The sequence below is a fragment of the Poecilia mexicana genome, unplaced genomic scaffold (genome assembly GCF_051168715.1).
Source record: "Poecilia mexicana isolate PSO_F unplaced genomic scaffold, ASM5116871v1 scaffold_9, whole genome shotgun sequence".
Lineage (NCBI taxonomy): Eukaryota > Metazoa > Chordata > Actinopteri > Cyprinodontiformes > Poeciliidae > Poecilia > Poecilia mexicana.
Window position 1 is genome coordinate 5,681,163 of NW_028263378.1, and position 26,654 is coordinate 5,707,816.

Genomic DNA, 26,654 nt, shown 5'->3' on the forward strand with positions numbered 1-26,654 from the left:
CCCCACTGAATAATTCCGCCAAAATTAAAAAACTGGATTGATGTGTTTTTTTGGGTGAGTGGATGCCACTGCAATAAAACATGGATGTATCTTTTAAGGGACTTTATCCATCCTTAGCTGTGGTGCCAATAATTTTGGAAAGTCCTATGATGTACAGCACAGTAAAATGTGATTTTTTTTTTTTCCCTACAGATACATATCCCATAACACACAGTGCCATGCTAGGCAAAATTTGAATATGCAGACATTTTACTGCTGGCATTTTTGCATCTAAATCTTTCTGTTCTGGATTTTTATTGAGAAAAACAACTCACCAGATGAAATGAAAAACAATTGCTTCTTTTTTTCAATCTCTGACAATATTCTTCTTCAGAAATGACAACCATTTTACCAAACTACTCCAGGGCTTGCATGATTGATAAAAGGCATTTTTTAAATCTAGTTTTTTTGTTCTTTTTTAAATCAGAAATGATGAAGAATTCATGTATTCATGTATTTACCTACATAAATGTAATTTAAAGATGTCTTAGACTGGTTTGCAGATTCTAAATCAGGTTGTGTAATTTATTAGAAATGATTGTAGACTAAGATTAAATCAAAACTTTTACACCACGCACAGTTCCTGTCTCAGAAAACACATAGCAGTTTCTCTCTCTGTGTTTTTTGGAGAACATGGATTTGTGTCACCAGCTCTGTGAGATCTGTTTTGCTACAGCCAAAAGCGGCAGTGGCTGGACTCCATGTGCATAGTTTCTGCTGTACCAGGAAGTTTTACAATTTAGACTTCTGGGGTACGTCCACCTCCAGTCCAAGTGGATGTGATTAGGTTGTAGCCTTGGCATGACAATAATGTAATCGCTCCTTCCTCAAGTCTTCATTTGACAGAACCAAACAATTGTGCTTACCTAATTCATAGATAAGCTGAACTAATTTTATATACACACATATATTACTTTGATTGCTTGGATAAATTATAATGTGTTGTGACTTCAATGTCTCCAGATGTTACACCAGAGGCGCCTCCCAGTAGAGCACCGCAAGTCATTCTGCATCCGGTCCTCTCTGAACAGGGGTGAGTAGAACACATACTGTTATCCATCCATCCCTTTTCCTCTCTCTGTCCTTGTCTGACAGGATACCGTGTCTCCTCCTCGCACTTCTCTCTTCCTCTCTATGACCGCCGCTCAGAGGCCAAGTCAGACTTATTGGAGCACAGATATTTGGGTGACAATTTCAATGTGAGGGACGACATGACGATTACTCAGAGACTAATGTTAGCATGGCCTTTACTTCACGCTACACTTGGGATGCCAAGTGGATTTTCACTGAGTCTTTGAGGAAGCCACTGGTCATGGGAAAACATCCGGAAGAGGGGGATAGGTGATGAGATGCCTTTCGACCCCGATGTTAATTGGATTAGCATCTCAATCTAACACAGGAAACAAGAGAAACTTAATCCACAGGCAGATGGTCAGTTGTAATGATATAATTGTTTAGTCTACATTGACAGAAGAAAATACCAAAGTAATGCTTTTTTGTTATTCATATAAGCTATAGATGAAAAAGCTGATCCACAGTAAAGGCACATGTTTTGACATCTATGTGCCAGAGTCCTGAAACTGCTGCCAGCTTTAAGATCAAATCTTTAAATAAATATCTCAAAATAAGAGGAACCAATTAAGCAAATTCATTTTTTGAACATAACTAATGACTTTCTTTCAAAAATGGCTTACCGTAATCCACTGCTAATGGTTGGCAAATACAATTGTTTCAGTAACTCAAGTGAAACATATTATATAGATCAATTACACAGAAATTGATGTTTTTAAGCCTTTACTTCTGTTAATTATGCTTTTCTGCTTAAGGCTACTGAAAACATGACATTTAATTTCTTGGAAAGCTAAAATATTACATCTAACCAATAACACACATTTTAATGCAGAAATGTGGGCTTAATGTAAAGTATGTTTAAGAGTTGTCATTTGCAAAATACACTTTTAATCTGACAAATGAGCCTCATCAGAACAAATATTTTATGGCTGGATATTTTTAATGAGCTCTGGAGGAGCAAAACACAGAGAAACTGATTTAGAAGTCTCCCTTGCAAACTATACATTTTCCCCACTGCGATTAGTCAGTCAGTTCATCACATTGTTTATCTCTGCTTCTGTGGTGCTCAGGAAATACTCTCTACTTGTTCATGATGCATTCTGTCATCTGCAACTGAATAATTTTAAATGAGTACCTCAGAATAATATTCTAAACGCTCTTCTCTCTGAATTCTGTGACTTAAGTGAAGCACTTTCAGTTTTTTTTTACTGCTTCTCTTTTCTCTCTCTGTTGTCTGTGCTTTGACAAATGTAAACACATCAGTAAAGTTTTAAAACCTATGTTCCTCCTTCAGCAGTGTTATTGTCCCTCTCTACCCACATCTTGCTATCCTGTTACAGAAGCAGGTGACAGATTTCGCTGGCCTTAACGGCCTCATCCCAGGGTTAATGAGGGCCTGTTTCAGACCTCATCGCCCTGCAGGATTCCCTCATTAGAGCAGAGATCGAACCGCTACCATGAGCCTCTGGCACCACAGGAATCACATTATTTTATAAGTTGCCTCACCTGTAGTCTCTGCCCAGAGTCCAGGAATGCTTTGTTAACAAGTGCTAATGTACCTCTGGAGAGGTTGTTAGAGGTTACACACTAATGTTACACAGTGTGGAATATGAGGGCTTGTTTTAGTCATGTTATTGCCTCCCACTGTGCATGAATCTGAAGGTATACATCCTGGGGTCAGAAATTAATTGGGCCTCAGGGTGAAAATGCACTTTGAAGTTAATAAAAAGATTGAGACAAAAAAACTGAGGTCACAAAATGGGAGTTTCTTACATTTCTACCCTGCTCAAAATGTATTCATAAATCCATCATTGTCCTTTTAGCGTGTTGTGGAGTGGTGCCGGTAATTTATTCATAAAAAGAAACTCCCCAGGATTCTTTCCGATATAATATTATCAGATATCATGACATGTGATGGCACAAGAACAGGAAAATAAAACAAATTTCAATGCAAAATAAAAAATATGTTAGCGGTCACAAAAAGTTCTCAAACTACTTCATGAAGAAAAACAATATTCTGTGATTTCAGTTCTTAGGCCGCTGTGACAGAGAAGACACGTTCTGTGAAATGACTAAAATAAAGCAGATGTAATTTCAGAAATGGCTCAAAGCTGTGAAAGTGGCTCATTTCATAGTCATTGAGGTGGCCTCAATAACAGACCTCGCGTTTAACAAAGGGATTCTACATCAGCGGGACGGCTGCTCTTTTGGTGTCTTGTTGAAAGCAGACTGAAAAAAGGTTACCAGTGCACAGACAAAGGTGGCAAGTAGCTTCAATATCCAGCCACGCAGGCTCAGATCCACATTTTTTCTCTGCGGCATATTTATTGCGTCGTGCTTCGGTGCACAAAAAGTGTCTGTAGGTACAATAGCAAATATTTCAGCTTCTCCAAGATTGCTCCACACCCACAGGCACCCACAGTTTATCAGGTGCTTCTGCAATCAATCAGCAATCAGCGCAGTGAAGCAGCAACACAGAATACATTTCCATACAATAAACAATCCAGTGGCTCTTTTTTTTTTTTACAACATCCACAAAACTTTGATGTAAATAATTCTCGTGTAATTAAGGCAGAAATAATGCTTCATTTGGCAAAGTCTCACAAGTCCGATCCAAAAATATAGTGTATTTTCTTGACTGAATAAGATTCTTTTTCTCTTTTGAAATGCATATAAAATCAAACACAAAATTTGTTTTGAAAACATGATAAACAAAACTTGAATTTATAGCAATGTACTCAAATGTATATGCAGAAAATATATAGATACAACTTTAAAAGGATATGCTGCTCCCCAGGTTTCTTAGCAGTCTTGGCAGATGTCTAAATATGAGGTGACATACGCTACGTTCACACAACAGGCACATGCGACCCATATCTGACCTTTCATGGCAGTCTCTACCACCTGATTTTGACACGCCCACCAAAAAAAAAAAAAAAATTCCCACTTCCATAAGTGGTACTTATTCAATTATGTATCCAATAGTTTTCAAAAGGTCTAGGCTGAAAGATCACGTTGAATTTTTTTACATCACTGACGTGAGACATGCATCATAATTCTGCAGCAGAAGAAACCAGGTGCTGTAAATCTAGACACAAACAATGATGGAAAATTAAAGTATCTTACCCTTCAAAGTGGGAAAGACAAGCAAACATAGCATTCAAGGTAGAGGTGTTGCTCTTCATAAGTCAAAGTACGGCTATTAAAAGCAGCCACTTAGCGCACCCCACTTGTTAAATGCCACTCCTGGTAAAGACGTGTGAGAAGGTTTAAAATAATTCAGTCTTTTGTTCCACTAGCATAATTAAACGCAGAACATTTCTGCCTTTAATTTGGCTGCATTTGTTTAGTGAGGGAAAAAACAATTTAAGAAATAATTGTTTTTGTTTTGTTGTTTTACAAAATTACAGAGCCACAATTAGTTGCACCCCTAAGAATCCTATTAAAAGAAATGGAAATTAAGCTTTTTAATTTATACTTGTGTGTAGAAGCTTTTAATTAGTAAGCCATGACGGGTAAATAAATATGACTTTGACCATTTCTGTTTGCCTCTTTTCATGTTAAGAAAGACATGTTGTTCCGGTAAGGCAGATGCATTGATCTGCTAATATCTACAAAAAGGCTAACCATTGTAAATGTGGCCACATCAACAGTCAGACCAATAAATAAGCTTAAAACAAAAGGAAGTTTAACAAGGACCCAATTTTTTCTCATCCCTATACACATAGAAAAGGATGTTAAAAAGTGTAAATAAATAAATAAAAATAAATGAATCTGAGGATCTGAGCGTGCCAGATGTCTGACGCTCTATCTTTATCTGTCGAAGGTTTGCAGCTACACATTCCAGTAACTATTACCAACATATCACACCTTTCTTTCACAACCTCCATTTCCAGAGGGAGTTGCAAATGTCACAGTCACTAAAATCATCTGTCCACAGCAGGTGGATTTCTGGTTAGAGCCTCTGCAGTGTCAGAAAATCACCTGATCAGTTCTTTAAAAGTGCTTAAAATCATATGAATGTAGAGACTCTATTAGCTTATATTTTCATTGAAACTTGCTTTTCTTTCAGGAATGAGGGCAACCCCTTACTTCAAATCGAAGTGGAGCCGACATCAGATGTGAGTCCTTCTTTGATCGATCTGAATTTAGGTGTTACTTCAAGTTTTCAGATCAATGTGTTGCTTTGCATTTCCACATTGTCGTGTGAATTTGTGAGTGAATGTGAATGGAATGCAAGCAGAGCTCTCACCGTCGCTCGTCACACTCATTTGCGTGGTTTTCCCATTTAGCATAATTTGTCTTGACTCTCTGAGGTGCCTCCAGGTAAGTTATGCGTCAAAAGCAGCGAGACTGCTGCTCGTCAGTTCTGTTTCTGTAACAATGATGGATCCTGAGAAAATGTAATGCAGATTGCTTTGAATTATATCCCAGCTGGCATCTTTGAATAGCCTATTTTCACTCTTTCAGTTCATTATATTTAAAATCAAATCAGTGCAACTCAGCCACCTTTTTTTCCCTCTAGTTGTTTTCTCTTTTTATAACTCCATTTCCTTTGGTAAGAGCCTGAACAGCAGTCTGCATTTCAAACACACAGTCCAGATAACAATGAAGTTCTTTTTTTAATAGGAAGGCACTGATAATCGATAAGCTATGAGTTTATGTTCCAATTTGAATAGAATGGAAATTCAGATGATCCTTTAGCTGGAACTTTTAAACAAGGACATACAGAAAGAATACTTAATTAATGCTTTTCTTTACTGCATTTTGTGGGACATTGATGTCTGTGGGATTCTGTGGTTCATTTGTTTTACCTATGTGCTTTTTACATTTTCAAATTTATTTGTATGTTCTTTTTTGTAGATTCTAGAATATTTTTTTTATATTATCTACTTTTAATTGTGAAATGTGAAAAGTACAGAATTGATCATATTTTTTTTCTTTGCCTTCCTGCCACAAGGGATCATTACTTATTAATATAGAGAGCAGAGATTATACCATGTCCCTGTGTGAGAGCAGTCACTGCAAAACAGGATTTTACTGTTATTTTTCCATGATGAGACTAAATTGATGCTTTTATGCTCTCTTAAGCATCTTATATTGGGGCAGATAGCAGGTGTAACATAAAAAACTGAAGTATCTGTGTTTATATCCTAGTGAATCTAGATGCATGTCTTATCTCTGATGTTTAGTGCCAATACTTCCAAATCCAGGATGTTCCATGACAGAGTCTGAAAGGGATAAAATAGAGTATCTTGTTAAGATTTGTTCAGCTTTCTTATTACCTGCTGAATGTCTTGTTATGAACCAAAGCCTAAATGAACCACGGGCATATCTCAACATCATATAGGAACAATTTAAGCTTCATTTTAAATTGTTTCTTATGTCTCTGTGCGATCTCTGGATTCATTTTTAAGTACCTCACTCATACTGAAACTAGTTAATTTTGAGCCATCTTCACTCACTAACAGAGTCTACACTGGGCAGTGTTGTTGTCAGAGCAACCTGATAGAGCTTAGTGTGGCGTATTCACTGATTGGAAAGATGGGACTTTTGAGTTCCCAACCGGCCAATCAGCCGTCAAGGCCAATCAAACTGAAAATCATCCAGTTCCAGTGATACTTTGGTAGTAGAACGGAAGAATATGATGACTTACAATTGCAATCATCAGTACAATATCTATATGTGGAATATTGCAACCACAAAGGATTGCTTGGATACTGGTTGGATATTAGATTCACAGTGGCATACATGCAAATTCTACTTGCTGGTATTATATTTGTCCTGATAGATGGATCTGGAATTTTGTAGGAGAGTTGCAAAAGTTCATGATTGGAGAGGGCATTGTGTTAAAGGAAAATATAGATAAAAGCCAGGAAAAATGTGGGTTATTTGCTATAAATATGTTAATCCCCATTTCCAACAACAATATCACAGTTACATGTTATTCTGATAACCTAGAGTTCTAATTCCCTAGTTTGTGTTCTTTGCTTCACCACAGAATGAAGATGCCAACAACGAGGACTCCGGCGATGAGTTTGAGGAGATGAATTTGTCCCTTTTGTCTGCTCGCAACTTCCCACGCAAAGCCAGCCAGACGAGCATCTTCCTGCAGGAGTGGGACATCCCCTTTGAGCAGCTGGAGATTGGGGAGATGATCGGCAAAGGGCGCTTCGGCAAGGTGTTCCACGGACGGTGGCACGGAGAGGTCGCCATCCGACTGATCGACATCGAGCGGGACAACGAAGACCAGCTGAAGGCTTTCAAACGGGAGGTGATGGCGTACCGCAACACTCGCCATGAGAATGTGGTGCTGTTCATGGGGGTGTGCATGAGCCCACCGCATCTGGCCATCATCACCAGGTAGGGAGAAAAGATGTTACAGATTATGTTGGGACAAGAAATCTGGGAAGACAGTTCTGTTGAGGACTGAACGTGTTGTGTTGTTGCATCTTCTGTTTTTATGGTCAAGCTTTTCACAATCAGAAATATTTTCAAACCGACCAATTTATCTGTCAGTGGGAGAAAACCCAGGTGGGGATTGAAAGAGATGAAAATCGAACATAACTGCATAGAAAATGTCTAATTCTGTACATACGTAAATGTATTGCACAGGTTTAAATAGGTTCTGTGTTAAGTTGATATGTGGGTGTGCTGAACCGCATGGATCATACGGACAAATTGATGTACGGTATTAAGCCTGTCGCATTGAGAAATTAATCAATTAATTGCATGATTAATTAAAATGAGCTCATTAATTTCCATTATGATAATTGATATTTTTTAAAGGGCAATTTTGATTAAAGACTTCATAATCCCTTTTATTTTGTTGTGTGTGTTTTTTTATTTCCTCTATTTGTTGTTTTTCTTTGTGTTTTATTTTGCATATATTTTTCAGTGTGGGGTGTTCTGTACAAAATTAAAGTATTTTACTTTTTAAGAAGGAAAATTTGCATTATTATGCCATTATCAATATATCACTTGATAATAATCTCAGAAAAACAGTATTATCAATTATCACAATAATTTCTGGGGCAATTTATCATCCTGTAACATTTGTAATCATAACAGCCCTAATTGGTATTCCTCAAGCAATGCAACATTTAGAAAGGTAAAGAAATCATGTGAAATTTTCACTTAAAATATTACAAAAATGTAATAAAATAGCACTCTAGATTATTATTTTAACAACATGCTTTTGACAGCATTCGTGCGAGTAAGAAAGTCAGATAAAGAATACAGCTTTCGTTTGTCCAGTGGTTCTGACTTGTTTCATGCTGATTGCATCATATCTGTGAAATGTTTATAGGGCTGGCAGCTGTGAGGTCCTTGCAGTCAGCATCCCCCCCCCGGCACTCCTTTCAGATCAGCCACAGATCTGCTCCGTTATGGAGTGTCTGACAGTGAAACATGCAGACGTTATGATTAGAACAGGCTGCGACTGTTGCTGAGTAGATGAACCACCCACACCTCGCAGCAAACAGTGGATTTTTTCTGACAGGCTGACAGCAGATAAAGCATCGCAAGTGAACTTGAATGAATTTTCTCACGTAGTTAACACCTTTTAATTATTTCATGGATTAGTGCTTGCGTTCTCACAGTATAGGGAGAGGGACCTGTTATTATTCAAGGACATCACAAGAAATGCTCTCATTTAATTAATTAGCAAAGCTAATTATGTTCAAAAGCAAACTGTTTGGATATTAGAGACTGCCATTGTTATCGTCACACTGGGAAAAAAAAGAGCCACACAGAAAATCACCATCCTCTCATTTCTTCTTTTTCCTGTTTCATTTATTTACTAAAGAATGGAGAATCTCACTGGATTCATATGCCCTTTTTTTTTAGCGAACACATTTCTGCAAGAAAAACATCTCTGTTTTCTTCACATTTACTGTGTAACAGGTTACACATTTGTAGTTGTAGTTTTATGACTGCAGGTGATGTCAGATGAAATTGCTGTGAATGCAGGGGAGCTGGCAGATGAGCTGCCTGCCTCCTGGAAACCTTCTCTGGTGATTGCTGAAAATAATAGCAAATGTCGGTACAACAGGTGGCTTTTTTATCCTGCTTCTACATATCAGAGTGATGATGAGGATGAAAATCTTTAAGATGCAATTCTGACAACCCTATGCAGGTCAAAGTGAAACTTAGTTTAGTATAATTAAACTAAAATAAAGTATATTGGTTATTTTTAAATGAGGGATTTCTGTTTGCACGAGTTAGGTCATTAACACTGATTGCTTCCTTACTTTTCGATTGTTTCCTTTGTGACTAAGTCTGGATTGATTTTTTGCAGAGCACACAGGACACGTTTTATGCGTTTGACGTCATCTGTGATGTCATTGCTGCTTTTTTGCTCATGCACATGGCGTAACCACCTCATTTTGAAACACAGGGGTGAATCTCAGCATGTTAAGATGGCCTCATTAGCGTTTTATTTATTTATTTTTGTCAGAGGTGAAGGTATTTGCCATCCGACACAGAAAGCTGCATTTGAGAAAAAGAATGAAGTGGGACGGCTCCTAAAGATTTGGCTCCTGTCAGCTTGTCGCTACGAGATGAATATGTATGAATGGTGGGCCTCGGGTCCTTTGCTGGTCACCTGTGGGGGCACAGTCGGGGTTGAGGGTCTCAAGTGTGAGGCAGTGGGGGTTTGGGAAGCTGTCTATTAAAATGCATTATGTGAGGGCAGTCCTGCAGAAGTGTCGCACCTTCTATCAGAAATGCAGCAATGAGGAAAATATTGTTTAATAATCACAAAATTAAAGCATAAAGCTGGATTAACAAAGATTCAGTCATAAAGATCCATTTCACGCTGTATGGCTCAGTGTGTTTTTATCAGGACCAATACAGGTTGGGGACATTTTTTGACGTGAACTATTGAACGAGATTAACTTCTTATTGATATTCTAAATATTTGTGATTCTACTGTATAATCAGTCACTCACAGGTTTGATATGAAGGCTTTACTTATCCAAGTGCAGATCATGCAGGCCATCTTGGTCTGAATGAGTAGGGGAGTCATACAGGGGATCTTCATATCGGACAGTTTATAGATCAACTGTGTTGTGAAATACCTTTTTGAAAACAGATTCCTACAATCTTTGCTTCAATCTCTTTTGTATTTGTCTGCTCACGATGCAGATATTATGGTTCATTTTTTTTATGCTGATTTAATGTTCTAAACTACGACCTTTCTCCTCTCTGTCAGCTTGTGTAAAGGCAGGACACTTTACTCTGTGGTGCGGGATGCCAAGGTTGTCCTGGACGTTAACAAGACGCGACAGATTGCACAAGAGATGGTCAAGGTAAAAAAAAAATAAAAATCAACGTTGATTTCCAGGAACATTTCAGCAGCAAACATCACATTACAGGACATTCACATATCTCTCTTCCCCTTCTTCTCAGGGGATGGGCTACCTCCACGCTAAGGGGATTTTACACAAAGACATGAAGTCCAAGAATGTGTTTTATGATAACGGCAAAGTCGTCATCACTGACTTTGGACTTTTTACCATATCTGGAGTTCTGCAGGCCGGCAGGTAAATATGTATGAAGCAGGTTAGAGACAGAAGCTTATGTTTGTTTTGCAAATAAACACCTGGAAGCTTAATTCAAAACTGACACATGCAGCTTTTTGCTGTGACAGGGTGATTGGAAGCATATTTATACAAGAACAAAATATTTGGCTTGATTTTATTTGTACTTTACCACCATAATGGTAACAAAAAACCTATTTAGACAGTATTTAGTCATAAATGTAAGATCTGATGTTGCTACTAAAAAAAAAACAAACAAAAAAAAACTATTAATTAGAGAAATGTGAAAAGGAAATATCAACGAAACCGTAAATTAATTTCCTTCATAAAAACTGAATTCAGAAGATATTAAAAGCCTTCTTTTCTTTTTTCATAGGATTTCCAAGCTTCAAAGTCGAAACTTTCTTTCATCTAAGTTAAAGAGAGACAATTTTGATTAAACGCGTATTATCTTCACAAGCTATTTTTTATTACATTAACACATATTTATAGCAAAATCATGGATTATGCAAAATATCAAACACTAAGGAGTTATTAGGTTTATTGTGGTTCTCCGATCTCTCTACACTGTTACTGAATTACTTTTTGATCTTTAAAATATGGCAGTAATTACCTAATGCACCAAAATATGCCACAATTACATATTTACATCTGCTCATAAACATCATTGGGAACTTTTACAAAAAAATTAAGTTTCATACCAAAAGTATAACAGAGTTTTTATAAATGTGGAATATAAGACTGCCCCTTGATAATTTATTTTTTTTTTTAACCCTTGCATACTTGTTCTATTAAGACTTCCATATACACCAACCCAAAAGCTTACCAGGGTACCAGGTACTGGATTCTGTTCCTTTAACACACCGAGTAGGTCAATAATCTTACATATTCCAAAAAAGCCTCTTTTGTCAGAAAACTGTTTGAATTGAAGGTCCTGGGTCTTTTATTGGCACAATAACCTGAAGCTCACATCCAGCAACACAAAAGAAGGTTTGAAAAGGAGACAAAGAACAATTTTAAGCTCACCAGAAACAGCCTCCTATCTAAATCCTTCTTAAAATCTTTGCAAGGCTGACATTTGTCGTCACAAAACAAATATCTACACATTTAGACCTTGAGGTCCTTAAATGGGTAAGAGTACCTAAAAGTAGCATCAGAGAGACTCAGAAAGTCAAAGATTGCAGTGCCATTACCTTTTCTCTGATTGGTTCAATTGTCCTACCTTGCAGGTTCTTGTTTCTATACAGAGCATGGGAATTTGATGGTTAGGTGATCCTTTGAGGTTTTTATAATTAATCAACAATATATAGTTACCAACAGACGTATATGTTGGACTCCATGTTTATGAAAGCAATTTGTGTGTATGGATAAAATAGAAGATAATAATTAAATAATAAGCACGTGTAAGAGGTGCTGATCAATTGATTATAAGCCAAAGAGACTGTAATCTTTAGACCAGTTTCTAACTGATGTTTTCTCATTTTTCGCAAAATTTAAAGTAAATGTAACCCAAATTTGCCTTTCCGATTGGCAACAGAAAAGTAAGCTTGGTTTGCTGCTGGCATCAGGTAAGTTTACACTGAATCATATTACTCTCTATAACAAACCAATGTTTTTATTAGCGAAGCACTTTGTAGTTCAGGTTTAGTCTTTCTGCCATAAAGTAATAATAATTACATTTACCCTAATCATGATCACAACACTATTTGCACTGACACTAAAAAAATCTACTGCAATAATCAATGTGACACAAGTTGTCCAAACAGTAGCTCTATACATTTAATAATAAAAGTCTAAATATCAAACTTGCCTTAAGCCTCCAGAAACAATAATTATGTTTGCCATGTTTTTTCAAGTAAATTCAGATGCCTATGGCAAACCTGTGACTCTTTATTTTTTAGTCTGGAAACATGACAGCACCACAGATGGCTGAAGACACCATCATGTATTTCCTCGTCGTTTTTTTTTTTTCCTCATGTCGTTGCGGTGGAATTTGACACGATGTAATCCTTAAAATTCAATGTAATATATGGCAAAGCTGTTTAAAAGCAAACCAGAATCCTGGCACTATGGATGCAACAAACTACATAAAAGCAAGTTATCACAACACAACAGGAAGAGACACACTTTGTAACAAATACCCGTGTTTGTGTCTTTCTGCTTTGCAGCCGGAGAGAAGACAAACTGAGAATCCCCAACGGCTGGCTGTGTCACCTGGCCCCAGAAATTATTCAGCAGCTTTCTCCAGACACAGAGGAGGACAAGCTTCCTTTCTCCAAACAGTCAGACGTCTTTGCTTTCGGGTGAGTGTCCTCTAACCAGATGTCCAGGTCTTTGTTTGTCCGGACAGTGTCTGAGTCTGGATATTTATAGCCAACTGTTGACAAACCGAAAATGGGCAGAAATTCAAGCAGCAGCCAGTGAGTTAAAGGAGCAAACTTATAAAGTTTAATTAAAGACTATGTGTGAAGCTACATAATGGAGAGTATATCGTTATAAAAGCCAGCTACTTTTACTCTGAGTAAAAGGCAAATATAAATACAAATGTTAACTATAATGAAAAATATTTTTTTAACCCACTTTCTGAAATCTTTTTGTAGTACTCTTATTTTATTAGCTGTTTTTGAGCAGCTAACCAGATGTCCATGTTAGCATCTGGTTAGATTTGAAGGTAAATGTTGTTCTTGAAGATCGTGCTAATAGTAAGTAATATATTAAATTAAATAAATCGGTGCAAAACCCTCACTTTCTTACATCCACGTCTTTCTTCAGACCCACCCAGACTGTCTTTGATTTGCTTCATTTCTGCCTTTTAAAAAATGCAGTTACACATTTTGAGTGAATTCATCCTGCCGAATCTGAGAGTTATTACATATAGATTGCTTTTCCAAGTGTCAAATAAGTCTCAGACAAAAGTCTCTCCATTCTCCTCCTTCAGTGACCAATTTTATATGCGCCCTAAGTTGATTAAAAAATCACTTTGGCTCCACTTTCTCCTCCACATCCATTACGGCTTGGTTTGTTGGGGTAGACCCTGCTCTATTGACTATTAACACAACAGCGTTTTCAGACGGTTCTGCCGTATGGATGCTTCATCGCTCTTATTATTCTGAAAGGAAGACAAGCGCAGCACTTGTGCACAATGTCCCGCTGCTCGGTTGGCCTTTGTGCTACCTGGAGGTGACCCCCTTGGCTGTTATGCATATTCATCAACAATCAAGCGTCAACTTTTTATTTTTTTTTTCATTACTCCTGGCATTGAGCTATTTTTATTCTACTCAAACATGTTGTACAGGAGTGAAAATGGTCTATTTGCACCAAAAAAATTATATTTTTTCTACATTAGCCATATTTACAAATACTCTAGATTCATTATAAAACATATACTATCATGATCTTAACCTATAAATAACTCTACTAATGTTTCTGTATGGATCCCTTCTATGCACCAGTGTGATCTAATTCTGAAAGCATTAATTGAATTGTGGTGTTTTTGCTTATCTGAATTCTACTGGTTGATATAATTCTTTAACAAAATGAGATAAGATGGTTCAAAGCGGTGACGCACTCTGCTCGGCTCTGTCTCTGCAGCACCATCTGGTATGAGTTACACGCACGTGAGTGGCCTTACAAGAGTCAGCCAGCGGAGGTGATCATATGGCAGATTGGAAGTGGCATGAAGCCGAACCTTGCCCAAACTGGGATGGGGAAGGAGATACTGGTAAGGGCTTTCTTCCCTTTTTAACTTGATCAAGAGTCACATTTCTGACAGGATTAGTTTCCAAAGTATGATGCATGTTTATATAGGCCCCATTTACACAACGCATCTTATTTGAATTCACTTTAAAAATTAGTAGCATCAAACAATATCCAGCTATGTAGACTTTGGACCCAAACATTGAAGTCTTTAAACCATTACGATCCAACAAATTGATCATAACTAACTAGCATTAGGTTTGTTTAATAGGCTGAATGTTGGTGAAATTACACAGAGAAATACATTTCTGAAAGTGTGCCTAAGTCTAAAAAAGTTTTACATGTTATATAATTAAACTTCAGGGTTCTTGCTGATTAAAATATGTCTGAAAAAGGCTTGCAAGCAATAATTAAACACAGATAAAACTAGAACGAGTTCTACTCGCAGCTGTGATGGAATTGTTGATTAAATTTCAGCTTTAGTGAGAAAATACCAGTTATTGCTTTTTTTTTATTTTGGGGTAAATGGAATGACTGGACTAATACTAAATCTAGTAAGGGAAGTAAGAGTCGAACATTGAGCTTCTTCTGATTAAAAAATAGAAAAATGCTGGGACTTGTGTGTAAAAAAATATTTTAATGTTTCAAGCTGTTTTTACACTTTTGTTTCCCATCCTCACTTATAAAATCTCCTCTGATATCTTCTCCTCAGACGTAAATGTTCTTACATATTTCTCTCCCTACACAGTTATTAGCAACTCTGGTGGAAAAAGAAAACAAAACAAGTTAATAATAAATTCAGCTTCTATTGCAGTACCATGATCTTACACTGACCAATTGGAAATACGAAATATAAAGAAATAATATTATTCTTAACAAAATCACTTCTTTCACAGTTATTGGTGATCATATTGTTTCACATTATATAAATATAATGAACTTTGTAACTTATACTTTACTTCTTAAGTAAGAGAGAATTTGGGACATTTTAATTATTGATAAATGGCTACCTTATGGGTAAGGTAGATAGATATTTAAATTTTTGCAAGGAAATAACCTCACAACTAGTTACTTGCCTACACCTGCCAATAACTACAGTCAAAAGAGAAACATAAATATTAAAAAAACAGTTGAATCAGTGAGAAATAAGGCTGGGTTCATTTTGGAACAACACAGAATGAAGATAGAATGGGTCTTAAAAATCTCAGCAAAGCAAAGCTTTGGAACCAGCTGCAAAGAGTTACATTCTTTACCAGGGGTCCCAATATTTATGCAGGCCACTATGCAATAGGTGTAATTGTTTTTCTGCTTAAAATGTCAAGTCTGTGCCATCTAGAATGTGTTATGAATGCTGCTGGTCCTCATGCTGTATTATGTTAAGGTTAAATTAGGAACAATGAAGCCTATAATTGTCTTCCAAGTTAACTAACTGACTTCTCATGTGTTTTTGTTTTAAGTAGGAATGCATCTTAAAGAAAACTGTTTGACTTTAAGTGAATACAAGAGAACAATGCCTTGCTAGATTATTATTATTATTTTTTTTTTTGCGTTTTCTCACCTTGCCTGCAAACTTTATTAGAATCTATTGTGATAGCCCAACACAATGAATAAGGAAAATTACGTTTTGTTTTCAGAATGTTTTACAAATGCAAAGCCTTTAAACGATGTCAACAATAGTATTTGACTACAAAAATAGTTTTTATGGAACAACAAAAAATAGTTGTCTCTAGTTATAGTTATTTATATATATATATATATAACTATAACTTATATAGTTATAGTTATATAACTATATATAACTATACTAGTTATATATAGTAGACAACTAGTTATATAACTAGTTGTCTCTAGTTATATAACTATAACTAGAGACAACTATTATATATAAACCATTAATTCATGTGTAATTGCTCCTCTAATTCAAAATTGTTATTTTGTGTTGATGCATGAAATAAAATTCCCACAAAATAAACAAAATTTACAGCTGTAATGAGACAGAATATGGGAAAATTAAAGTAATATGAATACTTCTGCAAAGTAATTTTTCTTTGCCCAGTGAGCAAAAAAGAAGTGAAATGATTTCCATTTTGTTTTTTTGTTGTTTTTTTTTGTTTTTTTTTCCAGGATATTTTGCTGATGTGCTGGGCGTACAAGCCAGAAGAGCGGCCCAGCTTCTCCAAGCTGGTAGATTTACTGGAAAAGTTGCCAAAAAGGAACCGCCGCCTTTCCCATCCGGGGCACTTCTGGAAGTCAGCTGAGTATGTCAAATGAGTTAGGCCATAAAACAACAGTCCACTGCTTTTACCAATCAGCCGCCATTACTCCACATAAATATCCCACCTCTTTAAAGAGTGCACTGAATCTAAAATCCAGCCCAGTGACGAAAACTGCCCATGCTGTGCGTATTTCTATGGAATGTTGGCATTTGTGTGTACAGATGAGTTGACTGTCCACTTCCTCAAAGCAGTTGGGACTCATGTTTTCTTTAATTTGATGTTAAACACACTGTATATTTCTCCTTTATTTTTCAGTCTTTTCTGAGTGATTCGCTTGCTTCATTATATTTAATTTGTTTCTTGGATGTATCTTCCTTGTAACTTTCAACAGATCACGTCATCTTAAAAAAAAAAAGACATGTCTGAGAACAAATGTATATATTATTTTCACGTCTTGCTTCTTTGTTTTGAATGAACGCAGCTGTTGTACATCACACACTGTGCATATATTCATGACATTGTCTTACCATTCCTTATGTCTATCAGTTCTGTAGTCATATTTACCTCATGGTTTTTTTCATGTATGAATGTCCTCTTCACGTGTTTGTTGAACTTAAATGTCCTTTTATTTCCACCGTAACATCTGAATGTGAAGAAGGCAGTGTCCCTGTTTGTTTGAGAATGTGTCAGGCCAGTGTTTTGCTGAGACTGTTCTCTGGTTAGCCTAAGCTTTGAATAGTATCTGTGAACAGAGGAGATGCTGGAACAGCTGCAGCCTTTGAGCAGGATTCCCTCACTTGATGCTTTTCTGTGAAATTTCTGACACTTGAAATGTATCTGTTGCTAAAACTAAATATCAAATATGCTGTCACTGAGCCCTTCTCACCAAGAACCAGTTCACTTGAGATAAAGTAGGTAAATATAATTTCATATTGTATTACACAAAGATAAAAAGCTAATGCTCGCTACTGTGTAGTCAATTCAGTTAATTCAAGAAATGTTTACCCTTTAAATGTGAACTTTCTGAACCCTGAGAATAAAGGTTTGTGTGATTAAGGGATCCTAAACAGAATATGGGACTAAACAGGTTAACTGGGAAACATTGAGTGTCACAGATCAAAATAAATTCTAAATGTTTGTTTTTATCAAGTCAGGGCTGGTTATAAGCAGTGTTGTAGTCACTGAAAAGAAAACCTTTAATTTAATTGTATCCCATGTCCGTTAATCTTAAAATAAAAAATTTGCATTTTGAAAAAATATATATATTTCATCCTTCAGATGCCAGGATATAAAATTTAATGTTTTTTTTTTTTTAATTGATAAATTTATGGTTTAAAAAATCAATGACACATTAACTTGCAAAAGAAAAATGCACATTTGGGTTCTAGAAATTATCTAATATACATGAGGTTAAAAAAATAAAGAAACATACAAAATATGGCACTATGCCATTATTTGTAAATCAAAAGTAAACTCAAACCCAAAAAACCTGAGACAATGTTTTGCTCCCATGGTTTCAAGGAGGACAAATTTGAATTTGAAGCATTGAGTTGTGTGTCTACGCTGCAAAAATAACAAAATCATATGTTATGTTTTTATCTATGCAAGAAGCCTAGAATACATGAAATTAGAGAAAACTGACTTACAAGTAACTTTTCTCCAAGATATAGGAGAAAAGTTCATTATACAAATGTGGCTGTAAATTTGATCGAACATTGTGAAGATTTTAATCCCTATTTTTTGTTTTGAACACGACAGCCTTTTTTCCACTTATTTTTGACTACAACACTGCTTAAGATTACTGTAGAGCACAAAGTAATCTTAAATGCGTAATGTTACTTTAATTGCACAAATATTTTATATAAATATTTTACTTACCTGTAGGTGTCCTTGTTATTGTAAATTAACAAGCAACTAAAATCTGGCAAAACTTTCCCTTTAACATATCAGAAGAGACATATCAAAAGTCATATAACCCCAGCCCAGACCATTTTTCTACTTCATGCTGTATATTAAAGTAGGTTTTAAATGTATGTCTTAGAGGTAGAGCAAACCTGAGTCGTATTATCACGAATCATCACAGGACATGAGCTGTAAACTGCTTTTACTCTCTCCAGCCACGTCAGATAGGTAGAGACAATCTAATCATGTGAAATAGCCATTTTCCACCTCATTATAAACACATCTGCCAGTGTTTTTAAATGCATATAAACAATCTGCTACTTTTTTTCCACCGTATTGTTTGGAAGTCTGTTTGTTTGTCTCTTCAAATATGGTTAGTAAATCACTTAAATTTTTACTGTTTACAACTTTCAAGTGCATGAGAAGGACTATGAGAGATTTATTTAAAAAAAAATAATTAAAAATAATTAATATATATACTATATGATATATATATATATATATATATATATATATATATATATATATATATATATATATATATATATATATATATATATATATATATATATATATATATCAGCAATTTTCTGATGCTGTTGATCATTAAGCAGTTTCATCTCCACATTTACATCCAGCTTTGCTGAACTTTTCTACAGCTTGCTTTAAGAGAAAGATTGTTTTGGTATATTTATAGGTAAACTGAAAGGTCAGGCTGGCATCTTAAATAAAGAGTTACAACCTGTGTAGATAAAAAAAAAGTGTCAACAACCTGACAGGAAGTCTGATATATAACATTTGTGCCAAGTGTACATAACAGATTGTAGAATATGTTTTATCATCACTTGCCGTAATATTTATATTCCTTGTGGATTTTTTGAGCTTTTTTTCTTTTGAATGTACAAATTGTGTTGTGTTCTCCTTTTGTTCCCTTTTGTTTTTGTTCATATGAATTTATTTTCCTTCATTTTATTTCTGATTGCATAGATTCTGTGTTGTTTTTTCCCCTTGATTCTGTCCTTGTGTTGTAGATTATAGCTACCAAAAAGCTTGTATTTACTGATACCTGATGGTCCATGGCTTAGTGATGAGTAGATTTTGGTCATGAGCTCTTTTATTTGCACTCATCCTTTAAAAGTGTATAAGAATAAAAAAAACTCTTTTCATTTTGGATGTTTTCTATTTTCTTTTATGCAACCTTTATCCATGTTTTACTTTGATGAACGATTTTTGATGCATCTTCACTGAACAAAGTTAGTGGTTTATCAGCACTTTCTGCAAAAAATATTGAATTTTTAAAGACTGAGACATAAAAAATGATCAGCATAGTTTATTATTATATATCTTAATGTTGGATTTACATTTTTTTTAAATGGTTTTCTTTCACATCACATTTAAAATAAAAATATCTATTACTTTAAAAATATTCTTAGGGGCAAAATAAACACGCAACCATTAGTTTTGTATAATATATGGATATATTTATATAAAATATATATTTTTACGTGAGCACTGCCTCATGCAAAACACTGCTTATAAATTGGCTTTACACAGCTTCTGACCCTCAACTGTCAATGTGACACAGCTGAAACGATAACAAGCAGGTTTATATTATTTGAAGTTTTAAAAGAAAAAAAAAACTAATTAACTTGATTCACCCTTCTGGTAATACCCAATATTAGCTTCTTACATAGTCACGAGAACATCAATAAAAGAAATAATGTCCTTGGTTCAAGTATCGTCACAAAGCAATTATGAAGTCTGAAACACTGACACTTTGTCATTTCCGTCTTTGCTTTGGTAAGAAGAACAAGGAAATCTGTCCTGTATGGCTGAGAGAGTTATTAAATTAAAAACTCTGCAGGCAGGATGGCAATAAAAGGTCCAGTTTATATTTGGCATTCCCCTATATTTAAAGAAGTTGGATTAAAGAAATGAAAAATATTGTGGCAAGTTCCTCAGAGGTCAAATGAGAAAAGAAATAGAATTTTTTTTTAATCTAATCTTTTGGAGCTACTTCATTGCAAAAGGGTTACAAATAATCATGTAAATGCACATATACAACAGAAACCTTTAAATCAGGAACTTGAACATGAAGTCAGTGTTCTGAAATTATTGGATGTTTCTCTACTCAAAACTCCTTAGTCACATAATTCGGTCATAACCAGGACTGCAGAACCTAATTGCATCCTTAGAAGGCAGCATTTATTCAAGTGTTGGACCAGGAACATTTTGAAAGTTTGCAGGATACACCATCAGCCCTCAAGAAATTAAGACTGTGGTTCTCAAACTGGTACAAGTACCTCTGGATGCAGTGACAGAATCGCCCAAAAATAATTGCAGCTGCAGCTGCAACTGCATCCGACGTACGGGTGCTGAATGCAAATGCATATCACACTTTGCTTTGGTCTATAAAATACAAGTTTTACTATGGTTATGCAAAAGAAACAGAGCACACCTGAGTGTAATTTGATCACATTTAGCACAATTTTAAAGTATGCTATCCTCACGTTCTTACTAAAGAATTACTAAAAATATCCATATTGTTTTTATTGGTTTCATATGCTGTCTTAGGCTTGAGCAAAATTATTTCTTATTATTTAGAAAAACTGAATGTGTTGTGCATTCTTTTACTGATAAAAACACAGGGTAGAGGCTGTTAGTCTTCAGTGCCATCTGTCAGTTTCTCAACTTTGTTGTTTCATATTTGTTTTTATTTCTCAATTGATAAAATGCTCTCAAAGTCACTCAGGGAGAAGTGCCACCACTTTAAAATCAGAGTAAATAGGCACTCATCTTTATCAGGCTAGTTCCCTGTGTAGTCGAGTTTTAACATTTCCATTTGTGCACAGCTAAGATTCAGGTACCTTCTGAATACAGATCACGTTTTACCAAAATCAAAATTGCCCCGCATCAAAGAACACCTCTAATTTTCCTTAGAAAAGTGTAGCTCCCTCTGTCTCACTTAAAGATATGTAAAAAGCTTTATAACAAATTGATCTCTTACTGCAGAAGCATAATTCCTACCCCGGTTCATATTTTAAGCAATCCACCATTAACATTAGCGAGGTTCAAATACAAACTGGAATCATCAATGTTGAAGCAGTTCAAGCAGAACAAATTCTGAGATCTTGGTCTTTCATTTTATGCAACTGATCCGTGAACAAGCTGGCATTCTGATGAAAGTGTGTGCATGCTTCTGTGTGTGCGTTTGAGTTTCTGTGTGTATTTCATCTGGCGTCAGACCTTTGAATCCCTGCTTGAAGACACAGTAAGTCAGCGAGGGCAAGAAGCAGGAAAATGGAATGATAGATATATAGATAGAGCTCTAACTGGCTGCAGCAGGCAGTCCTCCTCCTTCTCCTCCTTCTTTTTCGTCTTCTGCTCTACTTTCAGTTTCGAAGTTAAGGCTCAGCCACTGAAGTGTAAAGAATCCACCTAACCAATCTCAGGCTGTGGCCCATCAGAGCATGAATGTTTGGTTTATGTGGACATTCTTAAAAGTGTTAGAACCCAGCCGCTGCTCAGGGCCTTTTCACTGTGGGTAACATAAAAAAAAGAACTAAACAAATATTAAAAATTGCATATATGGTTCTGAGAAAATTTTAAATGCATCACTAGATGCATCTAAATACACTAAAACCGTATAGAAAAGTACATGTATTTAATAAATTCAATTCAAAGTCATAACTATTCAGTTCACTTCATCTTATTCCATTCATTTATATAATAATAATTTATAACAAATGTTGACTTGAAGCACTTTGCAAAGAAAGTGATTTCAGTTCAACCCCACATACATTCTCACTGACCCTAGTTATCAAACAGCACATTAAGCTCATTCATGTATTTTATGGATTTATCAAACTCCGGGAAACTGAAAATAATTAAAAGAAATAAATATAATTCTGTCTGTAACAACCCTTTTTGAATTAAATTTATAAAACCAATGAAACTTTCAATAAAGTCACATTTGCATTTTATGTTGTCATCTTTCAACAAACAATCTAAAATAATGCTCATGATAAAATGAAAATATAATCTAACAGCAATAAAAATATGTTATTTCTGAACAAATCCTGAAGAAACAAAAGATGAAGTCTTCATATTCAAAGCTGTTATAAATGCAAAACTTGAAAACATAATAGATTTTTTATGTTTTTATGTTACTTATATAATATATATTTAAAATAAGTATTTTATGCTACATAAAATACTTCTTTTATATTACATAAAATACTTATTTTAATGAAAACAGACAAAAAAGTGAATTAATTTAACATGTGTTAACGACAAAATGTATTAATGGAAAAAAAAAACATGTAGACTGCTATGGGTTTGTTCTCTTCTTATTTTTTCTTCATTTTAAACTGTAATCTGAATTATTCACTCTGACAATATTCTTACAGAACATTGGTAATAAACTGCTGGTGATAAAAATAAAAGTTGTTCAGTGTTTTCAAATGACTGCTGAATATGTCCCAGTATGACACCGTTTAACTCCGAAATAAAACGTTTGGCACATAACACAAAAAGTTGATAATATTGGCAGAAAGAAAGAAGCAGATTGTAGTTTGGTTTTTAACAAAGTCCTCAGAGAGGTGTTGCATAATGTGTTTCTGGATACTCGATAGTTTGCAAAACCTTCAAAACTGTACAACTCCACACAAATACCAATTTTGATTCTTGCTGATTTTCACACAGTCGAATAGAAACAAAATAAATTTAAAAAAATCAAATGAACCCAATGTAGTTGTGACTAAAGTCATTATTGAGAAACACATTGCCTACAGTTGCTAAAATAACAATAATAATAATAATAATAATAATAATAATAATAATAATAATAATAATAATAATAATAATAATAATAATAATAATAATTCCTGCAAACTCCAGCAGATTAAAAGTGACAGCTAAATGGATATCATTAGTCTGATCGCCACTAAAGGTATGTAGAAATATTTTATGACCAAATTGTTTTTCTGAGAATATCAGAAAATGGTTTTTGACAAGATGGAAAAAAAAACTTTGCTCTTGCTATCTCCAAGTGGAGCAAGTTATTATCTTCTATCTTCCTAGAGTACTTTATGAGCAAAACTTATTGAAAATGAAGGGTACCTGTGAAAACAAGGACATAATCTAAGACTTTAGTCTTAGATTATGTCAAATTCTAATATGTAGAATTTGTATCAATTTCCCATGAAACTGACTTGACTGAAACTGACAAGATGAATATGCATTGTTGATTTGAGCAGCACATGGAGACTTATGTACTCAAAAAGCATAGTGCCCTTCTACAACAAGTGAGGTTTATCTAGTTAGACTTTTGTGTTTTCATAAGAAAGAACAAAAATGGCAACAAAAAAAAAACTCCCCCAAAAAACAAACAAACAAACAAATAAAAAAATAGAGGTCAAACTTGTGACTGTCTTGGATGCCAACATGATGAAAAGGTCCAATACTTTTTGTCACTCATTTCAGAAAGTGAAACTCATAAACTGTACAGCTTTACTACACATAGAGTGGAATATTCAAGGCCTTTATTTCTTGTCATTTTGACTATTATCACTTACAGATGATGAAGATCCAAACTTGAGTCTCTCAGAAAGTAAAACTATTACAAATGACTAAAAAAAGATATTTTAAATAGAAATGTCTGGCTTCTGAAATGTATGTTCATTTCTATGAACTCAGTACTTAGTTGGGCCTCATTTTGCATGCATTACTGCATCAGTGTTGCGTAGAATGGGCACAGGCTGAACTCCTGAGGTGGAATGGAAACTCATCTCATCTGTATTGTTGGTTCTGGTGTCTCCAATGTTCCTCTTGACAATACTCTGCTCCACAGATTCTCTATGGGGTTCAGGTCAGACAAGTCTGCAGTAACACCACAGTCACTGAACCAGCCTTTGTTTACCTTTGGAAGTGCTGGCAGATGCCTTGTCCTGCTAGAAAATAAAATCAGCAGCTATGAAAAGTTTGTCAGCAGAAGGAAGAATGAAATGCTGTAACATTTCTTTGTGGATCTTTGCATTGACTGTGGACTTTAGAAAACCCAGTGTATCATCTACAAAGAGAACTTTGGATAGATCACTTTTTTGTCTCCTAAGCACAGGTAAGACACATCTGATGTCTCTGATTTAGGAGTGACTTCACATGAGGACTAAAACGTGAACGACTTGTCTGAGCACAGTGGCTGTTGGAGCACTAACTCCAGCCTCAATCCATTTCTTGTGAAGATTCATCATATTCTATTTTGCTTGAAAATCCTTCCAGGCTGCTGTTATCCCTGTTTCTTCTGCATCTTTTACTTCCACACGTTTTTCTTTCATTCAACCTCACATGCATTTGCTTGCAGCACTCCGGGAACAACCAGCTTCATTATTAAAGATCGCTGTGGCTTACCCTCTTTGTGGAGGTTGTCAGTGACTGATGTCTGAACATCTCTCAAGTCAGCAGTATTTCTATGAATGGGAAGCGTAATGACCCAAACTGAGAGACCATTTAGAGGCTCAGAAAACCTTTCCAGGTGTTTTGAGTTAATTAACTGATAAGGATGTGACACCATGAGTTTACAGTATTTAACTTTTTCATATCCACCTAATTTTCCGAGACACTGAGTTTTGTATTATCTGTAAGCTATGATCATCCATGTTCCAAGAAATAAAGGCTTAAAATAGTTCACCCTGTGTAATTAACCTGTATAATATGAGTTGTGCTTTCTGAAATGATTGATAAATATTAAACTTTTTCAGGCTATCCAAATGTTTTGATGTATATCTACTGCGATAAGAACTAGAAACGTGTATGGACCTGAGAATCCTACTGACCATAGGACTAAAATGCAAGAGAAGTCGTCCACCTCTCCATGGAGGGTCACACAGTAAGAGATAAACCTCAATGAAACAAAAGCTTATACCAAATAACAACAATCACATCTACAGTGCTCTCCATGGAAAAATAAAAAAAAAGCTAAACAAAACATAAAATGAAGTCAGATTTTATTGCAGCATAATGCTAAACTGAACAATCTAAAACAATCAAAACTTGACTTTCTGTGCTTATTAGGAAATAATCCCACCTTTAGAAATATTTGTTTCTAATTTACTGCTGCTACAATAAATCTCACCGTTAAAATGACTGAAATCTGAACGAAACTAACGTCTGTTTTAAGTTTGTTTTTTATGCCGAACAGATTGTATATGAACCTTCATTCCCATGATTTACCTGGTGTATACAAAGCATAGCATGTAAAAAAAATAAAGCCCAGCTCTCTTAGTGACTCTTCAAAATGACAGAGATAAGAAAATGTATCATTAATGGATGGGGTTTTGTGACAGAAGTAGAGAATTTTAAAAACACAGTTTGTGATGTGTAATGTAATGTAATGTAGGAGGAGGATTATTAAAAATAATTACACAAAAGCCCACATCACACCAGTCAACTCAAAACTCAAAACAATATCAGAGTCATTTTGTGTAGTTTCTTTTTTCTTATTTCATTTTTGTTTTTGTCATGATGTAAGCTCAAGAGGTTGTGACCAAGATAAAATGGCAAACCATGTCGCAGAAAAAAGAAATGTTTTGAAGGAAGGAATATATTTAGAGACAATGCAGATATAGATTTTATCAAAGTATTGGCAGTGTTTATATACTCAAAGTAATCTGAGTCTGAAACAATGCAAACTGTGAAACACAAGCACCGACGAGGATTGGAGTTTATCTTGTCATCATGCAGAATGAGGAGGATGGTAGAGGAGGTAAGAAAATCTCACTGTTAGAGAACTGCAGCAAAAAACGGCTCTTCAATATCCACAATGTAAGACTTGTTTCAACATCTTTGCTAGGGGTTCCAGTGATAGTGCAAGGAGCTGAAACATGTTGGTCTAATATCAAGATATAACATATTTATACAAAATAGTTCCACATCTTTTAAGTACCTCTGTAATTTAGCCTTTCTCAAATGCAGTACCACTTTGAATAAACCTAAACAATGATAATATTTTGTTCACCAACCTTCCTCCAAGAAGAAAAATAGTCTTTGAATAATATCTTTCTATACTACCAAAGAGAACATAACACACTAGATCTCAGTTTTTAATATACATTTGACTGATTTTAGCTTTAACTATATATATATATATATATATATATATATATATATATATATATATATATATATATAT

The 26,654-nt window shown here is 35.1% G+C and overlaps 1 protein-coding gene across 1 annotated transcript in view; it reads left to right on the forward strand.

Annotated features, from left to right (window-relative positions):
- Positions 1–16,619, forward strand: part of ksr2 (kinase suppressor of ras 2) — a 93,025-nt gene extending 76,406 nt beyond the window's left edge. Inside the window, exons 8-14 of the mRNA XM_088008444.1 lie at positions 1,135–1,238; positions 7,112–7,473; positions 10,325–10,421; positions 10,522–10,655; positions 12,821–12,955; positions 14,244–14,373; positions 16,473–16,619. Coding sequence (XP_087864570.1) covers positions 1,135–1,238; positions 7,112–7,473; positions 10,325–10,421; positions 10,522–10,655; positions 12,821–12,955; positions 14,244–14,373; positions 16,473–16,619 — 1,109 coding nt within the window. The remainder of the gene's footprint in view (positions 1–1,134; positions 1,239–7,111; positions 7,474–10,324; positions 10,422–10,521; positions 10,656–12,820; positions 12,956–14,243; positions 14,374–16,472) is intronic.
- Positions 16,620–26,654: the final 10,035 nt, after the last annotated feature.